General features: G+C 35.8%; 1 protein-coding gene across 6 annotated transcripts in view; it reads right to left on the minus strand.

The window, feature by feature from the left end:
* The window catches only part of TUT4 (terminal uridylyl transferase 4), a 51,153-nt gene that overhangs the window by 16,607 nt on the left and 12,621 nt on the right, over positions 1-21,925 (minus strand). For 5 of the 6 annotated variants that reach the window (XM_052802404.1, XM_052802403.1, XM_052802406.1 and 2 more), the window contains exons 3-19: positions 21,309-21,472; positions 17,649-17,765; positions 15,355-15,532; positions 12,105-12,193; positions 10,827-10,878; positions 9,950-10,019; positions 8,936-9,062; positions 7,836-7,955; positions 7,264-7,485; positions 6,942-7,116; positions 4,264-5,006; positions 3,585-3,735; positions 2,906-2,992; positions 1,373-1,476; positions 957-1,014; positions 759-862; positions 4-93 (exon numbers count right to left, since the gene is read on the minus strand). In XM_052802404.1, coding sequence (XP_052658364.1) covers positions 4-93; positions 759-862; positions 957-1,014; positions 1,373-1,476; positions 2,906-2,992; positions 3,585-3,735; positions 4,264-5,006; positions 6,942-7,116; positions 7,264-7,485; positions 7,836-7,955; positions 8,936-9,062; positions 9,950-10,019; positions 10,827-10,878; positions 12,105-12,193; positions 15,355-15,532; positions 17,649-17,765; positions 21,309-21,472 — 2,651 coding nt within the window. The remainder of the gene's footprint in view (positions 1-3; positions 94-758; positions 863-956; positions 1,015-1,372; positions 1,477-2,905; positions 2,993-3,584; positions 3,736-4,263; positions 5,007-6,941; positions 7,117-7,263; positions 7,486-7,835; positions 7,956-8,935; positions 9,063-9,949; positions 10,020-10,826; positions 10,879-12,104; positions 12,194-15,354; positions 15,533-17,648; positions 17,766-21,308; positions 21,473-21,925) is intronic. The other variant, XM_052802405.1, reaches the window with a different exon arrangement.

Consider the following 21,925-nt stretch of genomic DNA (forward strand, 5'->3'; position numbering starts at 1 on the left):
TACCTTTGCAAAAACCTTCATTGTATAGCCCAGATATTGCACTCTAGGATCAATAGCTGCATATGTAGCCAGCATTCTTGTGTTATGCTGTGCCTGGGAAAAGGGGGGAAGAAAAAAAAAATCAAACAGGTGTTTCAATGTACTTTATGGTCAATTATAGTATAGTCTGCAGTTCAAGCACAGGAGACACATAATACAATTGGAAGGCAAAAAATCACAACAATATTCTGTAAAATTCATGCAACATTTCCTGCAGAAACGTAACTGAAAGGTGTAATCAGAACAATATTAATGCAGTAACAACAATAAGAACCTTGGAAAACACCAGCAAAGAAGTAAGTCCGTAAGATGACTCACATTAGGACAAATTCCATAAATTGCACCTTCTTCACAGGTGAATGTGAGCCCATGACATAAGAAATCATGCAATTACACTGTGCTAGATGTAAGCTGGGGTGAGATGTACTATTCATGAGAGCAGAAAGGCCATGGTGAATGTGGCACTAACAGCTTTTCAGAAGCATTCACAAAAATGCTTTGTGTGCCATGATGCTGCTCTGCCATCAGGTTATACAGCTACTTGGGTTGGGCTGAGGGTGTGGGCCACTGAATTTAAATAATGTAGAAAAAAACCCCTAATACAAAAAAGCATTTTAATTCTGGTTTCAAAATTATTCCCTCAAATGATTATTTGAGTGAGTTATAATGAATTAAAAAGCTTTCTTTGAACACAAAACCAAACACAAACAGATGCTTACCAGTGTATTGTATAAACTGATATCTCCTTCTAAGCCACTTCGTCTGTGTTCAAATTTTACTATAGGCACTTTGGCTGTTGTTATAGGCAAGATGTTTCTCAAACCTGGGGAAGCAACACTTTAGTACATAAAACACTTCCATTAACTACATATATAGTAAATGTAAATACAAAACAGATAATACTTTGAAACACCTACCTGGATGCTTCTTAAGAACTTTTGCCAAACCTTCTATTATTTCTTTACAGTTTAATTTCTAGGAAAAAGAAATATCACAGCTTCAGATGTTAAAACATGGATCCTATCCCAAAAAGCACATTTACTATCAAACATGTATTTCATAGAGGAAAAGTCTATGTACTTAAAGAAGTAAGCAATAAGCCATCACATGAATTTACATAAACTGGTGATTCTCTATGTGGACATCTACAGTATACCAAATGTGTAAAAGTAAAATAGGCTCTATCTTGCTTCAATTGTGCAGAGTGCAACAAGCCAATGTGCTACTAGCAAAATCCTACCTTTTCTGTGTACAGAAGTCTTAACTGAATTAAAAAAACTTAAAGAATTCTTGAATTTAAAGTAGCAAATTTTATCAATTTCAAAACTCTTACCTCTGCATTTTCATGGCCTTCCAACGTCATGCAGATATCTAGATCACTGTCCCGAAATCCAAATCCATTCTTTGAAGAGCCAAACAAGCAAAGTCTGGCTTTGTCTGATGAAAGAGTAGACCAAAAACCCATAAATTCTTTTACAGTTGAATGGTAAGTGCTTACTATGGAATATTGCTTAACTGAGATGTGTAGGTGCCCATAAAAATGAGCTTTAAGAGAGAGCTTACAATGTCTCTTCTAAGACTTCACCTTTGATAAAGAAGGAAGCACAATACTTTAAAAATTCTTTATAGAAAGTAAAGCAGGATAAAGCCCGAGTAATTTTTATGAGTGAGGTATGTTACAGAGTTACTATAACAATTAAACAGCATCTCTAAACGTGATGCAATGTTTTGTGGCATGCAACTGCACTTTCCTGTTTTAAATACATGAAAACAATGTGCAAACCCCGTCACCAGTGCAGCTTTACCCCACAGGTAAGACAGAGCTACTCTTAGCGTAGTCCGAGCAATATTTCTGGTTCCACTCTTACTTTATCTAGGTTGCATATTTTTCCTTTGACTAGCTAAATTTAGTCAATCATTAAGTTTCTGTAACCATAACATACTGTTCAAGAAGATGCAAGCAATAAGATTAATATACTTCATGGAACACTCTTTCCCCAATTGTTTTGTTTACATTTTTGTTTGAAACACAGTATTATAATCTCTTTTCATTCTTGTAAAGGAAAGCGAAATTATATAACTGAGAGGAAGCAGTTTCTTCCTAACTGAAAACGATACATTTATCTCTTCAACTGAAATCAGTGCTAGGAAAATATATATAAACACCTATTCACAGCTTTTTCCTAGCCTTTAATAGAACCAGAAATCTTAAGTCTTTCAAGGTTCTCTAACAGGTCTCAATCCTCAGCTGCTGCCAGTAAGTGGAGGGCACAGCCAGCGGATGGAAGTGCAATTCACAGTTCCTTGACCATAGGCCAGCTACAGCAGAACGGATGGACTTCTGTGTAAAACAATTCAGGAGACCTGGGTTTAGTACCTGGCACTAGTACTGTTTTACAACACCTACAAAAAATCACTTTGCATTTCTGTGCCTTGCCTCCCATGGTTGTAGTAGGATACTTTTGCCTGTTTTATAAAAGGGATGTGAAGATAACAAACTCATAAAGATTTCTAAGATAGTTAAACACTGGTGACTAGGCAACAAAAGTACTTGGCCCAAGACCCAGATAACACTAAACCCAACTGCCCAGGGCCTATTCAAACTTTTTTTGTCCTGACTGCAATAGTCCCGTATCTGCATTGTTACTCTTGCAGCTCTTCCTCCACTCCAGGGACATTTCCATGGAATAGCATTGAGGGATGTTCAGTTTAGAAGTCTGCAAGATAGCTTTACATACAGAAGTAAAAGAGACACCACTGCTTTAAGCAAGGAAAACGAGCAATAATGAGACAAACTACATCTTCATGCTCTGGACAACATGAATGAGAAAAGCATTATCAAGAATCACTACCTACTGTTACCTACCATTATACTCTTTTCGAATAAATCTTTCCAAACTTGCCAGAATTTGTTCTCTGTTTTGTTGCTCAGATAAAGGAGGGGATAATTCATCTAAGTAAAAACAAGTTAAAACATAGTCAGATGTGACATTCAGCTACCTCAAAAATCTTTTTCAGCTAATTAGAAGTATTGGATACCTTTTTTTTTGTTGCTACATTTACTTTCCTTGAATATGAATTTTTCTTTTTCATGATATCATTAGAGTTGTTAGGATTTTATTTCAGACATCTGATTTTTCTGCAATTATTCAAACACAGAATGGCTTGGTGGGCACCTCGCATCCAGCCAAGGTTAACCCACCACAGCACCCAAAAGGAGCTTTTTCCAAAAGAAGCCACAGAATTTGACAAACACAAAAACTAATTTTGCCCAGAGCCTAATTTCTGGGAACAATAGTAACTTTTTACAAACCCAGTGAAAAAATCCTGTATAGTATTAGTTTCTCAAATCTGTTCTAAGAATTTGGTATCACAACCATGGATTATATGAAAATAAAATTATTGATCAATTTGTAGCCTAGGGTACCTGGAAGAGCTGCTTCCTACTGAATTTACTAGAATAAGTAATTTAATGCTACAGTTTTTATTTTTTCCAGATTACAGATCACAGTTTACAGCGGAGTACAAACACTTTTCCAACTTACCAAAACATCTTTTACAAACTATATCAAGTATTTCCCGAAATCTGTCTGTCATTGGTGGTAGTGGTTTTAGATCAATTTTCTTGAAATCCTCTGGGCAGTCATTTTTGGAATGTCCATCCCGTTTGCAGATGCTGCATACTATAGTTGGTGGCTTTTGTGGGGGGAGGGGGGGGAAGGGAAGTGCACAAATGCAATTTTACTTCTAAGATAGCAACAGACCTAACATTTCCAGGTAAGTCATGCAACCAAGAACATTTAACATATGAACAGCAACAGAGTCTCTACAAAGAACAGAAGAACACCTCCCAATAGGCTGCATTTAGTTCTCACAGTGCCTAAGAACACCTAGAAATTCTACAAGAAAGTAGAAGAGGAAGGGGCAGGGAGGGGGGTGGAACTCAAAACAAACAAAAAACAAACCCCAGGATTTTTATTTTCTTGTGTGGAAATCAGAAAGCTTTCCATAAGATGGGGCAACACACCATTTATTCCAAACAGCATACAGGTTCAGTGTTTTCCAGTCCTGAGTAACAGATACTCTAAAAAGGCTACAGCTACCATTCATAACAGAGACTGAAACAATCATCGGGAGATTGTCATCCATCCACCCTCAGTTTTAGTGATTTAAATGTAATAGCCCACTGATACATGACCGGCACTTCTTAAATACACAGCTTACCTTTCCCGAAGTCAAAATAAACTTATCAAACACATAATGCATTTCTTCTGTAGAGAGTCTGCCTTCATCTTTGAGATCATGAGCTTCCACCATTGCTTTGCAGTTGGGCGAGGTAGCTGGTGTGCCAGTGCACTTACTCTTCTGAAAAGACTCTGTTACCAAACTCTGTCTATTTTCAGCATCAGAAAATTCATTACTAGAATTTGTGTCATAGGGCTGATGTTCACTGCAGTTACAATGGTGGCTTAGCTCACCTTCAGTTACACAAACTGAAATTTCTAAATCATCCCTCTCTTTCAGTGATTTTTGCTTTAATTCACAGCATTCATTAGAAATAAGGGATAAAGCTTCTTCTTTGTCTTCATCGTAACTAGAGTCCAATGTTGAAAGTAGCAAAGAGTCTATGTTCCTGGAAGTACATCTTTTGGCTACAGCTTCTACCGCTTCATTACATTCAAGTTCATTCTCTGGTATGTTACATCCACTTCCTATATTTTGTTTATCTACAACTTTTTCTCCTTGTGGAAGGCAACAGTTGGCTACAGGCTCTTCAGATCTTGTGGATTTCTTATTATTCATTTTCCCTTTTTCTTTTTTCTTGGTATCTGGTTTGGATTTAATCCCATCTTTACTTTGCGGACATGCAAAATATTTATACGCTGTCCTAAATCGCTCCAGGATGTACTCAAATACCATCTGGCTATTTAGACTTCGTGCAACATTCCTCTTTAGTGCAAAAGGGTCTAGGAAGAAAAAGAACAATTTCATTACTAATCTTTAATTTCTACATTTCACTAAAGCAGCTGAAATACCTAAGTTATGATACGGCAGTTAAAAAGAGATTCCTACAATATAATCCAGAATTGTATTTGGATATACTTAGTAGGGCCCACAAGGTTTTTTGGACTTCTTCCATACAAAACACAACACACGTGCGGCCATGAATGGTTGGCTATCATAAACCATTCTAAATAGTGTTATTTAAAAAGAAACCACAGGTATATTGTACCATTATATTATGGTCAATTACTAAACTAGAAATGAAAATAAACATACAAAGGCAAAATAAATGTAGGCCTGCCTGAACTTTTTTCCTTCACTGAAGAAGGATTTGCATTTCCCTTAAGGAATTGATTTCTCTAAGAGTAACACTAAGGTTATAAGGATTATATGAACCAATCTCACCAGGTTTCATTCTTAGTCCTTCCTAGCGATTTCTAGATCAAACAAGTTTTCCATGTAAAAAGAGCACTTGCATAGTTGCTATAAGTTTGCCTGGGAAGATAGTATCAAACTGAGATTCTGTTACTTCATAATTTCAGTTACAAACTTAACATTTAAAAAAAAAAAAAAAATTAAAAACCATAAAACAAACAAAACAACACAAGACGACCAACAATAGCAGGTATCAGAACCAGAATGCAATCTGTTATTTGAAATTATTTTCTGTTTCTTCCTCAGTAATTTGCCATTTCTTCTTACAGGTTTTAGTTTCCCACATGCTGAATAAACACTACTCTAGTTTTAAAACTCTCTAGCTAAAAGTGACTGAAGAAAAGAATTGGGAGAAGAAATTAAAGCCACAGCAGTGATCTCAAGACCCACTACTCAACATGTGCCCCAACAATTCATTGCTTGTTTTTCTCCTTTTCACTTTTCCTTCTTGCTCTTCTTGTACCTTACTGACTCATCCTTCAATATACCTTTAGTAACTAATTCTGTCTTTATGATTCTCTTTGACCTATTTCTCCTTGCCCTCTCCATCACTTCATGTGTGTTACAGAAAAGCTACTTCATCAACATCTCTAGAAAGTGTCCAAAATTCATTATTTATGCTTTTACAAAAATATCACCTTAAATGGTTTCTTAACCTTCCTCAAACACCCAATTTCTCTATTCTTAAGGCCAATTCACAATGTTATGCATTGCTCTGTGACTTTCCCTCTTAAGTATTGTTTACATATTTTTCTGAGTTGAGGAACAGAAATAAAGATGTCTTCCAGCTATAAAGAAGTAATAGACAAAATAATTTTCCTTCTTTCTCTCCCCAACATATATAACTCAAGCTATGTATTATCATCAAATTCGTATGGTCTCACTCCCTGAAAAGAGCGCTTCCCTTAGCAGGATACTCAGGCCCTGAAGCATAGCCTACGACATGACATTCAATTTCACAGTATGGAAATACTACCAACAGGGAAAGTGACAACTGCGGGTGCTGGGGGTGTGGGGGTGTGTGTTACTTTGATGGATTTGCTCCATTTCACTCTGAACAGAGCTAACCTATAGCTGGAAACACTCAAAATAACATTGTGGTTTTTGGAAATGCAGCTGGAAGTGCTGAAAATTCGTAGTATCAGATTTATTAAAAAAGGAATAAATAATGACTTATAGAAAGAATGAAACATACAGAAATAAGAACAGAATGGCAAGAAACAGTGAGACAAATTTACACTTTGTATTTCAAGGACCAAAGTTGCAAAAAGTAGTACTAAACAGAAAATTTGTCTTTAAACAGACTAAATAGCTGACAAAATATAAAGAAAAAAATTTTACTTTCTCCTCTTATTATTCATTTAATTTATTGCCCACACTTCTTGTGACAGACCTGTAAGTCTTAGGTAAATAAAGATAATAATGCAGGATGACTACAGAACTAGAGAAGAGTATTATCCTACCTTCAATGGCTATTCGCCTTTTAGGCCAGTTTTTATTCTCTCTGGTCAAGAGTTCTTGTACCCGTATGCTGATGACGTATTCCTCCAAAGCAAATTCCAGTGTGTAAAACTTCAACAGTTCTAACCACAGTTGCCCCAGTGAAACTTGGTGAGGGGTTTTGAATGCTAAGAGAGACTGAAACACATGGACAAGAATGCTCAACTACAATAAGAAATGAGAATTCTCATTTTTTTCCTGGTTCCATCCAATACAAATGTTTAAACATAAAAAATAGGGACGAGAGGTAGAGTACGGTTTCAATGAAATAAAGCCATGACTTACATTGCCGTGTTTCTCCTTTGCATTATTTTGGTTGTCCACTTCCGAGCTTGTTACCTTCTTGCCACCACCTTTTTGTTGTTCAACTTTAGTTTTACTTTCCGCTCCAACTGAGTTTTTTGCTGCACCATTTGTTGGTGGTTTGTACTCCCACCGTACAAACTCCTCTTCTTCTATACCTTTCAGCTGGTGGTCATCTGGCCTCTTTGAATCAAAGCCTTCAATCTAACAACAATTAAAGTAGCTCTGAAGCAAGACTGTATACAATACATATAACCAAAAGTTTTCACCAAAGGTAACACTGACAATTGTGATATTTATCCCCCTCAAGAATAACTGATGTCAGAGAAATAAATTCAGAGAATTACAGAAGGAAATATTTGCCTCTTCTCCAAAATACAGCATGACACAATTGCACAGGCTATAGCAGCTGCCTTTTTAAAAAAGTCATCAGAATTGTCAGGCATCAACTGTGTGAGGATTAAGTACCAATGCGTTCTATTTACAAATTTCTTAGGCAATCAAATTCTGTGTATTTTATGACCTTGCAGAACACAGAAATAATGTCAACTTACCCAATTGCCCAAATAGGATGGTAAAATACGTGGTTTTCTTTGTTGAAGGAAAAATATCACCATTAAGGCAAAGGAATATGAGGGAATCCCACCTTCAGCCTGACAGTCAATGTGACAGAGCTGTAAGAGAATAAATCATTACTTTTCTGATGTAACATCAGCATTTTAATTTAAAATCTATTATAAAAGGACAAATACTAAAGAAATGTGAGATACTTACTAAAGTGAAACAGAAAAATCCTTTTATCTCAGAAACTGCAGTCATGCTATGCCACGTACAGGCAAAATGCAAATTATAGTAATTCAGACAGTGCCTTAAGTTACACTCTTCAGTTTCATCACATTTTGTGATTGTGGGACACATTTATGTTCCTAGCCAAAATTTTAGTCAACTATCAGGTATTTTTTTATTGGAGATGGGGATTCTATGCATCTGGCTGTAATCTGATACTGATCTATTCTATGGGAACTCAAGAGATGTAATAAACATATTAGACTTTGACCAGTTCTTTGTAGTTTCTACTGCTGCTACTTATATGTTGTAAAACAAGAATTTTTGTAAAAACACCTTGCTAAATCAAGCAACAATAATACCATACAACTGATTTTTCAGTAAAGCCAAGACATTGTAAGTCAAGTATGGCCTGGCAGCAATTTCAGGACTGAACTACAAGACAGTTAAACGCTAGCTGTAAACATTATAACTTGGTTCCTGTTACCACTGTTGATGCCTGTAAGAAGTACAGCAGGGTATGATGACAGACTCTTTTTTGAGCAAGTTAACTTTTTTCAATGTGACCTCAATAGCAGAAAGTTTGCAAGGCCCAATTGCTCCATTGAGCTGGTTTTCAAGGATCAGTTAACTAGTTTTAAGGAACTAGCACAATAGCTTGCTAACAGAATAGTGCAAGCTTCATATATATTTACAGTTTCACACCAAATCTTCAGTCTCATTCTGGCCTGTTAAGGTAAGAGGTGAACTAGTGGCATGAAGTTCTTTTCTACAAACATATTAATGGTATATTATACATTACATTGTATGCAGTACTTAAAAAGAGGAAATAAACATATTTAATTATCCTCAATATTTATGAACTTACTCTAGCCCAGTAGCGGAAAGCCAAAACCAAGGGAATAAGGACAGGCTCCAGTTTACCAAGTGCAGCCAGCAGGTCAGTTGTAAGGCAAGCCACATCATTTCTAGCACTTACTTTACATGTCAAACCACTGTAATTACAAATGTAAAACAGATAAAAGAGTTATTGCTTTGTGTATACAGATGATGCTTGGGGCAGGGGGGTGGTGGGGCATCCCATCCACCATAATAAAAACATGCATCACTGTCTCCCTATGCAAGAACCTGGACTTTTAAAACAAAAGCTACAGAATATAATCACATTTTCTGTTAACTCATAAGCTGGATCTAGAACTTACAGAATTTCATTACAGCTGAAATATAAAACAGCATTAAGGATTTGCTCTAAGTTCTGCCATTACTTAATTGTGCAATCTTACACAACTCAAATTCCATTTATATCTTCCAAATACCAAATAAATACCCAGGCCTGCTGCATATTAAGAGTTGGTAAGTCCACAAAACAGCTTCTGCATAATCTACAAACACAGGAAAAGATATGCCCACCACTTCCCCAGAGTTTCAATCACATACCTCTAGCCAGTCAAAGCAACATGGACACCATACAGCAATCATGTTTCATTTTGGAGGTTGCTACTTCTTAGGAATTTACTGAAACTGTCAGATTATGTGTCCTTTCTGGCAATGTGTACCTTATAAAGTGTTTTTAAAGCCCTGGATTAAATTGCTGGCAGAAATCTTAAATATCAACTGAAAACCGTTCCACTTTTCCCCTATTTAACTAAAAGTAGAACTGCTGTTTTTGGACTCCTACAACTAATGAGCTCCATGAAGCACAAAAACAAAGCTAAGCTTTCTTTCTAGATTGTATTTTCATGTATGAGCAATTCCCCTTTAAGATGAATGTTAGCTAAATGCTACAATACTACTTCTTGTCAGGAGTGCAGGCAAGCAGCTGCTATGAACAAGCATAGTAGAAATTGGTATCTCATTAAAAATCCTTTTCAATGACATGTACCTTTTAACATCTTTGCAAAAGACAACAGGAACTTTGGCATGGAAATCTGACTCCACATCTGAGTAGACAGCTAAGCAAGGAGAAAAAAAACTATTATGTACGAAAGTCTTTTACAGTTTTCCCAATTGTGTCTTTAAAACTACCACATTTATACCACGCTTTTACAGAACAACTCAATTAAGTGCTGCATAGCTAACCAGTAAGCAGTATTTTCTGGTTACTTTTGATGCTCATCACCAGTATCACACAGCTAGCAGGGAGAAAGAAAGAAAAAAAAAATCCCTCGTCAGGAAAACTGGGCTGGCATCTCTTCTAGAACATTTTTGTCTTTACAACATTTGAAAGACACAGGTTGAACTCTGATGAACCATCAGGATAGTCTGAGAACCATTTATGGAGCTGACCTATCAAAATTTCCTGAAGGATCAAAAATGCAATGCTACTTGTGTCACTTGATTCAAAATGTGCAGATTACAGGGTTAGAGGACTTCCTGACAGAACAGGGGGCTACAAGTTTCAGAAGTCTTGTAATAGCTCTCACTGATGTTCATATGCAAGTGCAAAGTGGCTTTTGGGTTTACTGCTTAGAATTTCTCCTAGAAAGTTAAATAGTTTTTGACCTGGCAGCTAATACTATTACCATAAATTCTGGCAATCTGAACTGGACAACCTGGGCTGCCATTCTCCAGCTGCAGGTTCTCATCCCTCACTTACGCAAGCACTGGTATTCATAAAAATCATTTTCGTAAAAACAGCTCAAATACCTTGGTTGAAAACTAATAAATTTTTTTAAGTTTACAGAAAAATTAAGTGTAAATACAACTGAACAGCAGGTGGAATGTTAATTAAATAGAAATAAGATGCAACTAAAACTCACCACTGTTCTTCAAGATTTCAAGCACCTGTATCAGAACATCTGGTTGACTCATCTAAAATGACAAAATTAGAGCAGGTTACATTGTTCAGACTAACCTATTTTATTTTAAACTTTGATTAAAACTACTTAGGTTGCACAACTAATAACACTATGTTCTTTCACAAAAGTGAAATCATGTGTCAGTACTAATGAAAAAGTTAACTGTATCTGTCCACACCATGAAAACAGGTACTAGTAAACATATTAGCCAGCTTCCTTTTAGCCTACAGCTTTTTTAGTTAATACTTCTGTTGTAGTTCTGTATTTACAGACTCCATAAAGTTAAAACAAAATACTTGCCATACATTCAACAATTTCAATGTCAACATATGCCACTAGAAACGCACAACAGTAAAAAATTTAATGTCAGTACTTTCCCAAGGGTTTTTAAAGGTTATAATTTTTAAATGTGTTTTCTTTCCTTCCCTTCCCAGAAATCAATTTAAGTGGTGTTTCAAAGATAACCCGTAAATAGTTCAAAGAAAAACTAAAAATTATCACCGCCTTTGTGAAAAAGTGACATGGTACATTCCACATGCAATTGTTTGAAAAAGGGTTCAGTTTTGCTTCCTAACTGCAGTATCATTTCGAAATGCTATCTGTAAGTATGTATCCAAAACAGGTATCTTGACTTCCACTGTAACACATACAGTCAAAAAAAGAGCAAGTTCGGCAGTTGTTGTGCCTCTAACAAGAACGTGCTGCTAGTATCACATACTAAACATGAACCAACAACTTCAATGTTTAAAGGTAAGTTATATTGCTCCGCAGGAATTTTCTACCACAGTAAACTGTAAGCTGGAATGTGACATCTACTCGCAAGTGACTAATACATAAAAGGAAAACCGTCACTTTTAGCCCCACCTTTAAAAGGGCAGGGGGAAGAGCGAATGAAGACCTGCAAGATTTTACTGTCTGAATCACAAGCATGTAAAAGCACACTTACCCAGAGCCAACTATTTTCATACTGCTTCAATGCTTACTCAAAAAATTTAAAAAAAAAAGAAAAAGCTAGCATAAGATTGTCCAAAAAAACCAGAATTAAAGTTATCTAATAAGCAATGAAAACTTTATCTGCTTGATTCATAGCACACCTGACACCAAATCAAAGACTGTATGCTTTGTGCTATTCTAACACCATATGCCCCAATAGAAGATGAAGGCAATGGAGTAGAAATAAATGTTGATGGCCTTGACTTAAAAACCAGTCTTAGTTAATACAAGATAATATCTACACACCTTAGGGGGGAATTTTATATCAATGTTAACATCGCTGGTCTTAAAAGCGAACCTAGTTAAACAGGAGCCATACATCCTCAGTGAACACTCTGAAAGAGAGAAACATACTTATTTAACAACTAGTAAATAAATTATTCTTTAATGGATGACGCATGCCTTGCTTTAGATACTGTACCTCCCAAGTGGTACTCCCAGATTAATGAATATTGAACCACTTTCTCACTCCTGTGAAGGCTAGTCATTTCTATAACACAGCATCACAGGAAAACAGATAATTCAAATAGTGTAATTACCAAATGTCCAAAATTTTTCAAGCTGTTTTAAAGTATTTTTGCAATGCAGCTTTAGTTTTGTTTGTTCTTAATATAAAATTAAACATAAAATAGTAGTAACCGCCACCATCTCAGTGCAGGATTTTATTTAACAGCTTTTGTTAACTACAACTTGATTTCACTGCAGCCATTAGCCAATTATAAAATTCTTTGTTGCCTCATACATTTTTGTCAAAATTTTTTGATATGTGCTACAACCTGTTCATTAGCAAGTTCCTATGCAAAATTCATTACAAAACATGCATATAAAACGTAACTTCAATATAAACCAAAACCAAAGTACAGTATCCATTTAGTGGTTTTGTAGTTAATATAGTTCCTTACCTGCAAAGATGTGCAACAGATCTAAACTAATTAGAAAGTATTCAGTAATAGTATCATGAGAAATGTCATGCCACTCCATAAGCAATAATTTATCCCACTTCATGATATAATTTTTGTAAATGAAAACTTTCCTGTAACATATATTAGGGCTCTGACATATTTATGTCAGTTGAAAATTGAGACTATTCTCAATCCCTTCCAAATCCAATACCCTGCTTAAGCAGGGTCACCTAGAGCAGGTTGCCCAGAACTGTGTCCAGTTGGATTTTGAAAATCTCCAAGGATGTATAGTCCACAACCTCTCTAGGCAACCTGTGCCAATGTTCAGCCAGCCTCACAGTGAAGAGGGTTTTTCTTGTATTTTTTCTTAGTACCCTTATTTGTGTTCTGACCAAACTCTCTCAAACAGAACTGCAACAAAATAATTCTTAAAAGCAAAAATAAATCTTACACATATACATCTTCAAACAAACATTTCTCTATTTTTCACTACTTAGAAACTAGCCCTCTCAAAATTAATTTCTGTATGGTTAATAATAATAATACATTGCAATTATTTCCAATGGCTTTTCAGAGTAGTAAGGATTTTTACATAATTCTAATGCGAGCTGAAGAGAAAATTATGCCAGAATATCCCATGTTTTCTACACTGTACATGAATTAATTTTTTCCTAATTTATCACTCTGGAAAACACAATCACTAAAACATAGCAGGTTTTGAAAAGGGGAATAACAAATTGTCATTTACTACTACAGATTCCCCCTCCACTACTACTACACCTCCACATCAGCTCATCAGTCCAAACAAGTCAGCCAGCCAAGTAACACTAACATAGTAATTTTCATGAGTCTTTATGTAAAAGTAATAATTTCCTTTGCTTTGTCTTATGCTAATATACTATCAGTGGAAAACTCAATAGTGTGTCAGAACAGAAGTTTGCACTAGAAGCCACATATGGCAGTATTACAGAGCAAACAGATGAGCAAACCTCCACCCTACAAGCCCCTGTTCTATTCAGCACCTTATGTTTAAGCATATATTTAATACAGCTCCTAAAACTAAAGCTGATCATTCGGCAGCAAACAAAATCTTTCTTACTACTGTTATTTTTATACAGCAAAGGGAAAAAAGAAGGTATTTCTAAAATAAAAGGACAGTATAGAGTATTAACTCAGTTTCGAAACAGATAAAATAAAAAGTTTGAAAACTTATTTTTTGTCAGTGAGATTAATACTTCCTTCAGTACAGATTCACTGAAAAATAAACCATTGTTAACATAATGTCAACGTTACCGTAGCTCCAAAAATCAGCTCTCAAACTCCCACTGTATTAACTATAGGAGATGATGGGAAATCAATGCAAAGAAGCAAATGTCAAAGATTATCTTATTGTTATATTGTTTATATTATTTTATTTTCCAATAGTAGTATAAATTGGATTTGAATGTTTAACATGTCCTATTGAAGTAACAAAGCATACTGCTGAAGGGAGAGGAGAGGGAAGACTACTATTCAACTTATCCAGGCAATGTTTACAAACTCTATTAATGCACTGAACTTTATTGACCCACTGAAGCAAAAAAATGGGACTAAGCATTTAACCTACTCAGACTTTTTTTTTTTTAATTATTCTTATTTTTAATCAACATGAAGCACTCAGTCAAGAAAAAGGCAGATGAGGTATGATATTTACACGTGGTTATGTAAATGTAGTATTTTTGACCTACTTAAGACAATTCAAGAGACTTTGGGAAGCTATAGTTGATTTCAAAGTACACCTCTCCACATTTTAGGACCCATTAACCATAAATATACATGAGAAGAAATACCTGTTAAACAATAACTCTTGTTGATTTTAATTACTTGTTTTATTGAACAGTTACTGATTAGTACCTGCAGATATTTCAAATCACAATTAAGTATTGAAAATGTCTCACATGCTTACCAAAATCACTCATAGCTGAAGTCTAATTTTTTTTTTCCTAAAACTATGCTTTAAAAAAACCTACCCCATGCAACTTTTATCTGCCCTGAAAGATGTTATAAACAACTGAAGGACTGGTAGGAAAAAAATACATTTCAAACTCCTTCTCATTTTCCCCTCCTGCTACATTTATATTAGCTTAATTAAGTGCACTTGGGGGGGGGGGGAAATCTCTACTGTAACAGCCACAGATATTCAATAATGCTAGGTAAGGTATAGGTGGAAATGTTTGTAAGACTAGAACCTGAGGGAGATCCTCGGTGGCTGAGGCTTTAAGCACGACCAGGAAGGAAATATTTCGTGTCCTGGAAATTTCCAATCTTCATCAGAAATCATCACTTTCAAGAGGACCAATAGCTTCAATAGACACATACCAGAAAGAAGCAAAAACAAACACAACCATATTTTCCTCTTTTTGTAGGTTTGTTAACTCCTTTTAAATCAACTGCCAGTCTGTACTAAAATGCCTGTATATATTAATATTGTATAATATAAAGATAATTTAACCCCAAATGCATTAATTCACCATTAATGAAGTTATCAAAATCTGTGTAAAAATAAAGAAAAAGAAAAATTTTCACCTAAAGAAAATGGAGAATACTATGAATACCTGGTAAGGGCTGTTGAATAATTTTCTCCATCTCGTTTACAATTTCTTGACGAATTTTGAAGTCATCATCTGATATGCCTTGTTCATTTGCTGCCTCAATGAGTGTAAAACTCAGAGCAGCCAGCTGAGCAGAAGAGGGGGGTGGGAGGGCACGCAGCTCATTTTCTTCTTGTTTTTCCTGAATAATTGTTGGACGATAAAAGTAAAAACTGTATTTTAAGAGAAAAAGGTTATCTCATACTATTGCATGATATTAGAACGTACTGTTTGCTGTTTGTGTTCTTCTATTTACATGGTGTCCTGACCAAACACATTCAAAGGTAGGAACTCTGCTCCACCTAACTGGCAAATGTAATAGTGTGGCTTACAGAAATGACAGTAGATGCTCAGTGTTTAAAAGAGAACATGTTGTTTCACAGCTGGCAACTGGGGGGGAAATCTGCTGTGTTACATTCCTGAACCACATTTTCTGACAGTTCTGAAACAGAATTCATCCAAGAAAATGAAAAGCTGTAATTGTTCCTACATAATAAAAGCAACTGAGCTGAGAAAGTTTTTCGAGCCACACAGATTTTTTCAGAGTGGATTGTACTTGAAGGAAAGATATCAGAGGCAGAAAAAGTATTCCTAGCTCCAAGAAATTTTGGTGAATTGAGTCCCATTGCTGCCTAAACAGCTGGTGCCAGAAAGTGCTATTTTTAGTGCATCAAATTACAATCAATTTAATCCAACAGCAAGAAATATGTCAGATGCATCAAGTCATTTGGGAGTATGTACAACCATCACTTGTTTCACAAATTCATCAACTAAATGAAAAACGTGAGTGACAACAGAAATAAATAATAACCAGAAAATAATTATGCACTAAGAAAACACAGTCCAGTATGAAAATATTTGGTTAGTTCTAGGCTGCATCTCTCAACTCTTCTGTTCTTATTTGAACAAATTTAGCACAAGAAAGAATATGTGCATTTTTAAAGGGCTGTGGTTTTTCTAATGTCACTGCTTTAGGGTTTTTCTTGAGTGAGGAAGCCACAGCTGCTGCTAAGCTTATTTGATAGTCATGTATCTCATAGTTAGAGCTGTCAATAGGTATATTTTATGAAGTAACATTTAGACAGTTACATACCTCTTATCACTGTAATATGGCACACAACATAAAGCTATTTGAAGACAGGTGTTAAAACTGAAACTGCTCCCTGTCCTCTAGCAATTCCATTCAGTGGCAAAGAAATCTCATTCCTCAGTTCTTATCTCCATGCCCAGATGAAAAGCATGGTATGAAAGTGTTTCCATATCAAACATGGGGCTGGTTTGTTGCTGTTTTATTAATTATTTTTTTTCCCATGATGCAATTTAGCAGACAGCAAGAGAACCAGAATCCTTTAGAAATAATAACCGAACATAATACAAAAATGTTACTTCTGAGATGTAATGCATTTATGGCATTCAGAGTTTTCCAGGTGACAGCTTGCATGTATGATAGAATTAGAGCATTAATTACAAACAGAATTGTGGTAAGAAATATTTGAAAACAGGAGTAAGTAGTTGACTGAACTTTGGGGAATGGTTGTAGGAAGAGTAATTTTAACCATCTGAATCACAAAACCCTACATACTGGGGAATTTGTAGCTCTTCATCAGCATTTACAAAAATGTGCTGGCAAGAAAATCTGTGCAGCTTTTATTGGATTTCATGCATGTAACAGTTCTTTAAAGCAAAGCAAACAGTAACACCATGGTATCTGATAAGGAAACTGTTTTTCATATTAAACATGTACATAAACCCAGAGAGATGATGAGTGACTCGGGAACTGAATCCCTCCCTACTTTAACTCTCTTTTTTTAGTCTAGATACACCATCCACTCCACTCACCCATCACAGAAACTTCACAAGTCAGACAAAAGAGAAAAAAACAGAAAAAACCAACATCCCCAACCCCCCCTCCAGTTCCTGGAGGTCTCGCTACCAATTATATTATTTTTGGAAGAAACAGAAAAACTAAATATGTTTCTCACCTAAGTTACCTTGCATTCTGTTACTAAAGGTATGATGAACTGCCCACTACTCAGAGACACTAATTCAGAAGCAATGACCAAAAAAGTTCTTTCCTCTCTGCCCAGACAGATCATCAAGCCCCTCCTCTCAAACAGAAAATGAGCAACAGAAATTTGTGGATCTCTGCTCAGCACACAAACTTTCACCTAAATGAAGATGACCAAAGAAAACATACCACATAACAAAAAAATTAAAAAAAAAAAAAAAATCAGTCAAAATTTTATTTGTTAACTTACCATTATATTTTTCTTATGACGTTTTTCTTTAATATGCTTGTGAGCTCCCTGGATATTTTCAATGTGAACTAAGCAGAGCTTGCATAGATACTGACAGTTGGTGTATTCTGGGGAGCGCTGAGGAAAAACGGCCATAGATTAAAAGAAAATGTTTCTGCCAATAGTGTCTGAAAAACTCAATTCTTTGAATAATAAATTGTATTTAACAATTATGTAACAGGTGTAATGTCAAGGTGCTCTGCAAACATTAAGTAATCTTCACAAAACACAGTGGAAATGGATTTTTACCCATATGACAAGTGGGGAAAGCAAGGCAAGGAAGTGAGATGACTTGAATATTATACTTCTCGGTACATTTTAGTGAGGCAAGATTAAGACTGAAGAGTTTATGCCTCTTAAGGCTGACCTAAAGGCCAGTAAGCCATTCCCCTGTCAGCTCAAGCTTTTAATAACTATGGATTTATTAAATCTCAGCATCTATCCTCCTTTCTCTGATGAGAAAATGGGAAGTATTCATCATATTATCTACTATACATGTTATGACAGATGGTGGTGTTGTTTGGCTAGCATATTCACAGCATACTGTGCAAGTACTGCATTTTTTGTTCTATTATAAAGGGTGCGGCTGGCCAACAAGGAGGAAGATAGCCAGTTTCTGACTTACTAATGACTATACTCTGGATACGGTGGGATCCTCTGATACGGAGTAAGATTATTCCAGTTTGATGAATAATTTAGGATGTTCAGAATTGGAGAAAAATGCAGAACAAGCATCTTTTTGTATAGACAGGCTGGGAGAGGTGGAGTACACAAATGAAGAGCTGCCACCTGGGAGACCCCTGAGAGTCTGCAAGAAGCAGCCAAGCCTTGGGAGATGATGGTGGGCGTGGGGGGAGCATGTGCAGAAATCACTATTTTCCTAGGGTTCAAGAGGGGATACTGTGGTGTTTATTCAACCAGGAAACCACTGAGAACTACTAGACTAAAAGGCAGACAGAACCACCTCTGCAAAGATGAAGGGTTGTTCGCAAATACTCCACTTTAATCTGTCTCATCCTGCAGTTGTATTTTCTTGCTCTAATAAAACACAGGTATAGAGATTGGAAACCTTTTGATATGCTCACAGCAAAGGCAGAAGGGCCCCAACAAAAAGCCTTAGTTTTCCTCCAGACTTGTTAGCATTTTTCCAATAACTGCTGTCAGTTAAAACTGGGACAGAAAAAAACCCCTACTTAACATTTTCATCCTAATTCTGATATATCTATATTTACTAAAAGTATAGTGAAAACACCAGATGTTTAAACAGTGACACAACAATGAATGAACAGGTAACACCATTTTAAGACACTAAGGTGGACTATAGATCAGTCAAACAAATTTGACTTACTATATGGAAACGTAAGCCACTGCTAAATTTGAGCAAGTTTTTCCACTTACTGAGTTTGATCTTTTGCTTTTGGGGAAAAAAAAAAAGTCTGATACTCTCCAACTGCAGAGTAAATATCAATTTAAAATAACATGGTCCATTATGCTTTTATTACTAATTCTCTTCATCCTTACTTTTTGAGACAGATACCTAGTAAGATGAAATTAAACATCTATTTGGAAAACAACTTATAGACAGTTATGCTGGGCTAGGTCAGAAGATTCAAGTATTCGATATCAGATTACTAAAGTAGATCAAAAATATTTTACCACTCTTCTAAAACAGAATGAGTATCAGCAATAATAATAATATTTTTTTAAATCGGGTGTTTCTTTACAATACTGATCTGCAGTATTATGTCAACAGATATTGCCAGAAAGGTTGAATCATGTAACACCTTTTATTTTGCCTTTATTGTAAAGCCTCTTTTAATCATCTAGTTATGCTTAACACCAATGAAAGGGGCAAGTACTCAAAATAGCAAGACAAAAAAAGCTACAGACTACTACTTGAGTAAGGCAGATACATCCAAACAAGCCAGGCATCATGAAATTTGTGCTTGGATATTCAGGGAGCTAATCCATCTCAGAGCCAGTTGTATTTTAAAGAGCTCACAGAGAATGGGAAGGTTCCACATCACTAGGAAAGAGAAACTTAAGAATATCTTTAAAAGGCCGAAAAGGATGAGCCAAGGAGTTAAGAGACCAGTCCGAATTAGCATCCAGAAAAATACTGTAATAAATTAAGTCATTAATAAGCCTATAGCAAAAAAACCAGGTCATAGGTGACAAACTGATCTGCTATAAACAAATTGCACTAAACCAATTTTAGGGTTGCTTTTTTAAAGATAAAAATCATAGGGCTTGAAGAAGCAGCAGGAGATGTTGTATCTTGAATTTTACAAAGTTTTTGTCACTTGTCATAGTATCAGTCTCAAAAGGAGACCATAAATACTATCTAAATAAAGAACGGTAAGGTGGGAGCAAAACTGCTTAGAAAACTGTCCTCAGAGCACACATACCTAGGCTGGTTCACCACCAGTCGAAAAGCACGTGCCAAATATTTTTTCAACAAGGGTCCTGGGATGAGAAACATTCATATTTTTGTTGAAGACTTAGGAAATGCAATAGAGGATGTGCTGACTACAAATGCGAAAGATACCAAGTTGGGAGAGGTTACAGAAGATGTAAAATGACAAAAGTTCAGTGATCACAACAATTAGAGAAATGGAATAAATAAGCTGCAATTAAATAGTATCAAAGCAAAGTATCGTTCCTCCTTAGGTATTATCAACTGCAAACAATACAGGGCTGGGAACACCTGATCGGGCATTTCTTAAGAAAAGGATATGGGGATCATTGCTGGTCAAACTACAAGCCAACATCCTATTGCTCCTAAAAAAGCAGAGATCCTAAACACAAATGCTGTATTTCAGACAGATGAAGTCAGCTTTCCTCTTTATATGTAAGACCTCAGGTGAAATTGCATGTCCAATTTTGGATACCAGTTACATGGTGGATGCCTACAGAAAAGCAACAAGAATGAACCAGTAACTAAAAACCCCTAAGACCAAAGAACAAAGAGTGCGTCTAAAGAAGGTAAGGCTGCAGGAATGGTAATGATGTCCAAATGTGTAGAAAGTTGCGGAAAAAAGTAATACACTTATGTTTATTTTCCTAGGACAACATATGAGGGATTAAAGTACTACAAGAGACACACACATTAGACATCAAGAAAAACTTCTGGGTTACCTATACTGACTTTGAAATCTGTTTCACTGGAGATAATATTAAGGACAGTTTAGACAAACATTTTTAAGATGTCATCTTCAACATAAGTGACTCAGACTGGCGGAAGGCTAATATACTGAAGATAGCAAAAGGTTCCTTTCGATCCTGTATTCCGAGTTTCCACGTAACCAGACTTTCTAGCAAATCTTAGCTAAGTAATGGAACTATAAACCTTTAAGTCTGCAGAATTAAAAAATACTGTTCTACAAAGGCTACATGTGCCACAAAAGGAAGACTAAGATTCCAATCTATATCATCTCCCATGATGAATGACCAGTCAACTACTAGGGACAGTATCTCAGATCACTCAAAGTGATTCATTATAAAGAAGGAGGAAACAGAGGCAACAAGCTTTAGTAGAAATACCACCCAACCAGAAATATGGTAATGATAATGAAAGAAGACACCCCTTTTCTTTTTTATCTGATAAATAACTCAACCTACTTTTTCAAGTCGGGAGATATAATCTCTTTCCAGACGTTCTTCAGCTTGTTTCAATCCTAGTTGCTGTTCAGCTGTCAGATTGGATTCATCAATAACAGTGGTGTTTTCTAAATAATCAGCTTCCAAAGTATGTTCTTTAGTTGATTCAGAATTCTTCATTTTACCTAGAGAAAGAAATAGTTATTTTCTTCAGAGCAACTCAAGGAGAGGAAAAGTTAGAGTACAGAGCAGTTAAGAGCATCTCACTAAGGAGTCAGACAAAATTAGAGCTACGTTACGTTTTTTTGTACAAAAGCTGGCCAAAGTCACCTTAGACGTTAGAGTCTTTCCACTATGTTAACCAATATTTTGGAGAGACTTCAGAGACTAGTCTGCTACTAAGAGTGCTATCAAAAAGAGGAAAAAAAGTAACTGGTAAATTCATTTTGTGTTTCAGTCATAACTTCACAGTCTCTATTAAGTTCTTCAAGGCAAGAAAGAGGGTTTTTTGTTATGCAGAAGTATGCAAGATCCTGATGCTCTGCTGTAACAGAAATAAGAAATATTTGGCTTACCATTTTCACACAATACATTTTCTTAAGGAAACAGTCATAGAACTGCCTTAAAGACATTCACCC

The sequence above is a fragment of the Harpia harpyja genome, chromosome 11, assembly GCF_026419915.1.
Source record: "Harpia harpyja isolate bHarHar1 chromosome 11, bHarHar1 primary haplotype, whole genome shotgun sequence".
NCBI lineage: Eukaryota > Metazoa > Chordata > Aves > Accipitriformes > Accipitridae > Harpia > Harpia harpyja.